This window comes from Zea mays, mitochondrion (assembly GCF_902167145.1).
Source record: "Zea mays subsp. mays mitochondrion, complete genome".
NCBI classification, from domain to species: Eukaryota; Viridiplantae; Streptophyta; class Magnoliopsida; order Poales; family Poaceae; genus Zea; species Zea mays.
The window spans coordinates 465,287-472,500 of NC_007982.1; the positions used below are offsets into that span (position 1 = coordinate 465,287).

Here is a 7,214-nt window from a genome sequence, read left to right on the forward strand (position 1 = left end):
TTTCCCCTGCTTGTTCAAATCATGATATCCTTGCCCTGTAGGCATCCCTCATACGATCCGATCTACTTTGATTGTTTCATAGCATAGGTTTGTTTACAAGAAGTGGTAGCTTTCTGTGTTCCTAGCTTGATGGCTTTTCTTACATTCCTATTTCCACATTCCTATATTTCCTTTATTTTCAGGTCTGGCACTGGGCATAAGTTTTTGGTCGGCGGGAAGATACACCCAGCACATATGTTTTAGGTCAGAGTCCCATCCTACATTGACTATTTCCACACTTTATAGAAAGCATTTGGTACATTGGGCAACCCGTTTGATCACACAAGAGATGAAATGGAATTATTCTTGGCATATTTCCTATCATTTCACTACCGAGATCTGATCAATAGGAGGGCTCACCCGGGTTCTAGTTCAATCACTCCAATCCATCTTTTCTTTTCTCGGGCCAAGATGCAATAGTTTACCGGTCTAGTTCGTTTTCCCGAGAACCTACCTGCCCTAAGCGAAGAATGCCTATTCTGGACCAATTTCTAAGGGAAGAAGAGAAGGTTTGGCACCTGCTTCGGAGAAATGGTTTCTAAGTACTGGGATCCAACCAGTTTGCTTTTTCTGACAGCACCTGGGAAAGAAGTATTCATTGAACAAGAACAAGGATCTACTAGTCCAACTTTCATTCCAATCTCTATTCCTATCATCTCGCTTTTTCGGACAAGTTTTCTTCTTAACACAGGAGAACAGGAGATGCAATGTCGTTAGGGCCTTCTCGGTCTCCCCAACTAGGGGAAACCTCAAAGCAAACATCCTTCTTCGGACAAGAACTGGCCCATCTGCATCGAACTATTCGAAATCTTGAATCCCATTTCCCTAATCAAAAGGGAGGGAAGGCACTTATAGCAAAGCAGGTACGAGATATCGTTTCTACCAAAACCATGCTATCTACCAGCACCATTCTTGGCAATTGAGAGAAGAAGCAGTCTACCGGAGCGAGAGAACGAACCTAGCGTTTTGAGCCCTTGGAAAACATCATTGATATATGCTAACCCGGAGATTTCTTGGTTCATCATGCTATTGCAGAAGGTTTGCATGCAACTACATTGATTTTAGTAAAGGGTGCTTTAGATGCACTTTTTTAAAATCGATTAGCTTTCCGGAAATTTGACGTAGATTCAGAAGTGGAACAGGACTAGTTAGTGCTCAGGTTTGCCCGTCAACTAAAAGCAAGCAAGCTGTTTGGTAGATCGGCGTATTTCAAGGATCGGATCGGCGTATTGAAACAGAGATCTCTGGTGCTGGTTAGATCCCAAGCGTGCCATCGGATTCTTTAGTTTAGCCACTAGGCGAGAGGGACTTTTCGAATCAACCATCGACTCTCCTGATCTCCTGAGGGAAAATAGGGTTGCCTAATTAGTTGTGGCCCTAAGGGAAATCCACTTTTTCTTCTTGGGTATCGAGGGCAAATCCGGTTGTTGAGTGAACTCGTGAATCAAACAAAACCCTTCTTCTCGAACTGCTAGTGACCTACCGGACTTAGAACCTGGCCTGGCTTTCGAGAGGAGAGTGAAGTGGAAGCATGAGTGCTTACACGAACGGAAGGAAGTAGAAGTAAGCAAGCCATATTTCGACCCGCTTCATTGAACCTTAGAATGGCAAGTGCTCTTCCTGATGAAGCCCGGAAAAACGATCTGTAGCGACAAGCAAGAAAACAAACCTCTTTTCTGATGAAAGTGATTATGGCTGCTATGTCTCCTACCTTGCTATCGAGAATGGCATTTCCATTCCGGAAGAATGAGAGAGAGGGAGTCTTCAACCAACTTCCTTGTTTTCTTATCCGGGCTTAAACCAGAAACGAAGGATCCTTACCTGCCACTACCATAACTTTACTTAACTTAACTGCTCTTGTCAGCTAAAATATATAGGACTCTTCTAAAGCAAGGAACACTTCACCATCACCTGCATCCCATCAAGCAAGGCCTAAACGAACGCACCAGTACAACTACATTAACTGCTCTTGTACAAAAGGCAGAAAGAAACCTCTCTACTCAAGCACTAGGCTATACACTGTAAAACTAGACACACTCTTATCCTTTCAGGCAGTGATACCACTTCTCTGCAAGGCCAAAAGGAAGGTATGAAGCAGGGTTGTTATTTAGGAGTAGGAGGATGAAGAAGAAGTTGTTTTTGTTAGATTTAGGAAATAGGAAGAAAGCAGATGCTGGATCCGAAGCAGGTTGCTATTGGAGCTAGAGGAAGAAGAAGAAGAAGAAAGCAGGAAGAAGAACAATAAAGTTGTTATTTGTTTTATTTAGGAAGCTGGTTTTATTAAGGAAGTAGTAGCAACCACTCCTCTTTTCATTAGGTTATACCAATCACCCATACCAGATACGAAGGAAGCTGTACCTGTACCAATTCCCTGCAAGGCATCTTCAAAACCTAGCAACAAAAACCAATACCAGCCCCGCACCTTCACCAAAACCCATTCTTCTCAAGGAAGGTTCCTGTACCTTTCCATTACTAGTAAAAAGATAGCTATAATGATAGCACTTCCCTTCAAGGAACCAACCATTAACAATACCTGTACCAATACTTATCAAGCTTGTAAAGCTAGGATAAATGATGCCACGCTTCTTCCCTTCCCTGAACGATCCATTACAGGCTACCACTACTGGCTACCTTTACTTTAAAGCACTGTACTAGACTAGAGTAGACTTCCAAAACAGTTCCTACTGATCCGTATACCAATACCTTACTTTTAAGAAACGAAAGTGCAACGGCTTTCGAGTAATAAAGAACCTACTTTGCCAGCCTTGAGAAGGGAATGACCCTAGAGCCCAAGCAAACCATCTACGCAAGGCCGAAAACCCGCCAATCAAACCGCTAAAGCAAATGGGCAAGAAGGTTGAGCTGATGTAAATAGTAAAGGTCGGAAGCTCTAGCTTATGAAGACTCATGTTTTGTCTTGCCTGTGTCAGCTTCCATCTCCCGATGTTGCTACTCGTATCCATTCCTCCGTCTATAAACGACGTAAAAAAGAAGTACCATTCTTTCTCAATACTAGATTCCCTTATCCAGTGCAAGATGAAGGGATTTAGTGCTCGGAGGGCAGAACCTGTCTGTCAATTGGGCCCGATCTAGCTAATAAGAAGCATCAATAGAATGGAGTGGAGAACGCATAGACTCACATCCCCAGCCTTACAGTAGACAAGGTTGTCGGATCCACGGCTCTGCTATTGGAAGCACTACAACGGATATCATACTTCATGGGCGAGGGGAGGATGAGTATGACAGGCCGATACCAACTAGAATTCAAATCTGTATGCCAAGAGTTTGATCAACTTATTCAGGTGGCCAGAGAGGATTCTTCGAACAATTGCTATTTCATTCCATTGGCTAGGAATCGTAGGTATTGGCGTACGTATATTCGCTCGTGTCTCGTAGGAAAGTCTATCGATGAAGGGAAGCACCCTCGCCCAAGGAAAAGGATGCACTTTCGAAAGCAGGCTCGAACAGGTGAGTTGGTTGAGCAGAGAGGCAAGTCAGTAAGTCCAACCTTCATTGTTGAAGGAACTGCGGGTTAAAGGAAGAACAGTAGGGAGTGAAGGGCCAGTGGTTTTCTGTGGGTTGGTTTCGAGGAAGTGTGAGGCCCAGGCAGGGTATCGTATCACGAACGGGGTTCATCGAAGAAAGGAAACTTTCTTGGCAAAGGCAACTCCATAAATGAATATTCTAGTTATAGAGCTTGGGAGGAATTCCCAGATATCACATATAGTAAGTAAGGACAACCAGGAAGGATGGCAATCCAGTACTTGACAACGATTTAGAGGGGAAGGGCATGTTTCTTATCAATCGCGAATTGCATTTCAAGATCCAACGCTGAATCGACCAGGCCCTCGGAGGGAAATACATTTAGAACCTTCGGTTAGGGAGCCAGTTAGGATAAACCCCTCTGATCGATGAGATATCGAAAGAAAAGCAAAGAAGCGAACCCACTTTCATTACATTTTACAGAGAACGGATTACTAGCGAGGCTGAGTCGAAAGACGAAGGACATACTTCAAGCAGGGTTTCTAGGGTTAGAGAAAAGAATATCCCTCGGATCAGATAGATAGGATAAATCCGGCTAAGGAAGATTGGGCCTACCCAGATTAGGAAGAATTGGACAAAGCAGCTGCTCGGGCTAAGGTACAGTGTTCTTCAATGGGCCCCGCTTCAGTTCTGGTTGCTGAAAGCAGGAAGCTGGATCGGAACTAGGAAATCTAGGATGGGCATGCACTACCTTACCTTTCAATCAACTCCTGTATCACCTATGGGGATTGGAGAATGCCTTGCAATGAATTACGGATCCTTCATGGCCTCCAGAGGAGCCTCTAATGACCTCCCCCTTCTCGAAAGATATGTAGAAACAGAAAATTGAATAGAAGAGGAGAGCAGCATGTTTCTCCGGTATCTATACTATACTATATATTACAGCAATTGTTCGCCGTTTCCACTGCGGCCCACTTTAATGAAGAAGGGCTGTGAACTAAATTCGAATTTAGGAAAACAGTTTGCCAACCTTGTCATACCTGATATAGGACTGCTATTAATCTAATTATATAAATATATCGACTACTGACGGAAGAAAGCGGATCGGCTGTATTGTATCGATCTTGACCGAAGGGGAGCGGAGCGGTCTTTAACTTAATTCGTAAGAGGAAAACGACTGTCTCTACCATAGGAAAGGAAATGGGATTCAAAATGGCCACACCCACAAAGTAACATACACGACAATTCTATAATTCTTCGTCCTTTTTCTTGAGATAACGCGGAAAAGTATCTTTTTGCTATGGCGTATGATTTGATACTTGCCAACACGGAATAGAGACTCGCACTTGGGAACTCTTAGGAGTGGTTCTAATGTTAGTCAGATTTACTTCTTCCTAACGCGACGAGCAGATCAGAAGTATTTCAAGGATTGTAAGGGTGATACCTGGAGAGAGTGTAGCAACCCAACATAGATTTTTAGTACTCTATCTTAGTATTAAGAGATGGAAGAGAAGGAGCAAGGGAGCCTAGGATTAGGTGGTGGAATTGGAAAGGGGATAAGCAAGTTATGTTTAAAGAGAAAATAATTAATGAGACGGAGTGGAAGTTAGGTGAGGATGCTAACTCAATGTAGAATGAGATGGCTCATTGTATCAGTATCACGTCAGTGGCAAAAGAAGTTTTAGGTGAATCGAGAGGAAAGGAAACAGACTGACCGAACAAAAATAAACCTTTCATCTTTCTATTATATATATAAATATGAGGAGTCTATATATATAAATATGATGAGTCATGATTGGGTCGACCCAATCATGACTATGGGACCTTTTCTCGAGAAATGCTTTTTTTCTCGTTTAGTACTTTACTTGTGTAAACTCTCTCTTTTTCTTTTCTTAGAGAAGCGCAGGATTCCCTTTCTTCCCGGAACACTAATACAATCGCACTTTCTTCCTTGTCCCGCTAACCTATTATTTTTTTTAAGACAGAATTTTTAGCTTGAACTATCAATACTAGCCTAATTGATTGCTGGAATGGAACTTGATGTAACTGGCAGGGACCGCTTATATAGAACGCTTGTAGGGAACCGGAAACCAACCTGCTCTGCTAGGGAAACGACCCCGGAGACCAGCCTGATAGACTATATCTATGAACTTCGAATAAGTCCCTACTTTCCTATCCTAATAAGGGTACTGGCTCGCGAATGGCCCTACAAAATGACTCTCCTAAAATCAATGTCTGGAAGTCCTTTTAAGATAGGTTAATATAAGATATGCTATGCTTAACACTTAGGCTTAGCAAGAGGGACTGGCGCGTGAGACCGAGATCGCCATAGATTGATTGTGCAGGCAGGTAATACTCATTTTAACTAGAAAGAGGATATTATATTATACATGAGTACTGGTTATAGTCACACTCCCAAACTCCCGAGAAGTCTTTTTTACTTAACTCTAGGACTTGCTATAAGGATGGATTGCTTTTACCCTCTATCCCGATCTCGAATTGCGCTTGGCCAGGTTGGGCACAAACCCAGGTAGCCCCTAAACCCGGGCTCAGTCAAGAGCGGCATCTGAATCCCGCTGCAATCCCTCCAGCGCAGGTGGAGAAAAAGGGGCAAAATCTCAGTGGCCGACCTAATATGTTGGCTCCACTACCCGATTCCCCTTAATCCTCCAAGCCAATCAATGCCCCATACCCTTATCATGGTCAGTCTCATCTTTAGTGACTCCCGTGGTAAGGGGTCGAGGGAAGTGGTGTGGTGGGCCCCCTCACTTTTTTTGGAAAGAAGACAGAGAAATTCTTTTGCATTTTTGGAAGAAATCTTCTGAAGATGTCTCTTCTAGTAAGAATAGAGAAGATGTCTCATCTAGTAAGAATACACTTATTTGTGATCCTCCCTCTGTGACTGCTATTCCTATACTATCAGAACAGAAAGTAGACTATCCTAAGATTCGGGTTGCGATCCTCAAGGAAATAAGCTTGAATCTAAAAAAGACTATTAGAGTAGAGTGGGGAAACTTATAGCTACCTGCTCTTTCATTGAAATGAACGAATTACTGCCAGTAATCTGAGAATTCATTGGTTCAAGGTGATGCCGCCTTTTGGCTTGGTTCAAGCCAGCTATCCAATTACCGTGAGAGCTCTTGGACTGTTAGACCAAGTAAAGGTATTTGTCCCTTCCCCTTCTACTTACTTGAGAGTAGGGAGCAAAACTAGATAAGTCTTAAGCGAAGACTGGGTTTAATGATACCCTCCCCATTCGTAACTGCTTACAGCGGAACTTCTACTATTCATTCTATCCACTATCTCTCGACAAATGAATCTGAATCAAAGTAGAGTAGAAGGCCAGACCTTAGGCGAATTTCGGTATCAAGAGATGAAAGTGAAAGGCGGAGGTATCCTTGGACCCCAGAAGCTAGTTCCAGTATCCTCATTTCTTTGGACACCAAACATGCAACATATCCTCCATTGGCATTAACACATCATAGTGAAGCTTCCTTCACTGAACAGATCTTCAGCAAGAAGTGACTAGTTGTCATTCCAAACTCCTTACTCTTCCTCGTCAATTTCATTGCCTTAATGGCAGCAGTCTGATCCCTTTCTTCGATAAATGGAGCCGTGTGACAGCGCAGGTAGTCGCTTAGTTTCTTTCCCTGGTTGGCTAATGCTTAACACTGGTCAGATACCATAAGTTA

At 43.1% G+C, this 7,214-nt stretch overlaps 1 protein-coding gene across 1 annotated transcript; it reads left to right on the forward strand.

The window, feature by feature from the left end:
* Positions 1 to 3,257: 3,257 nt before the first annotated feature.
* orf105-d (hypothetical protein) lies at positions 3,258 to 3,575 on the forward strand. The gene has a single exon. It carries the CDS (start codon positions 3,258 to 3,260, stop codon positions 3,573 to 3,575), a length of 318 nt encoding a protein of 105 aa, YP_588410.1.
* The last annotated feature ends 3,639 nt before the right edge of the window (positions 3,576 to 7,214 follow it).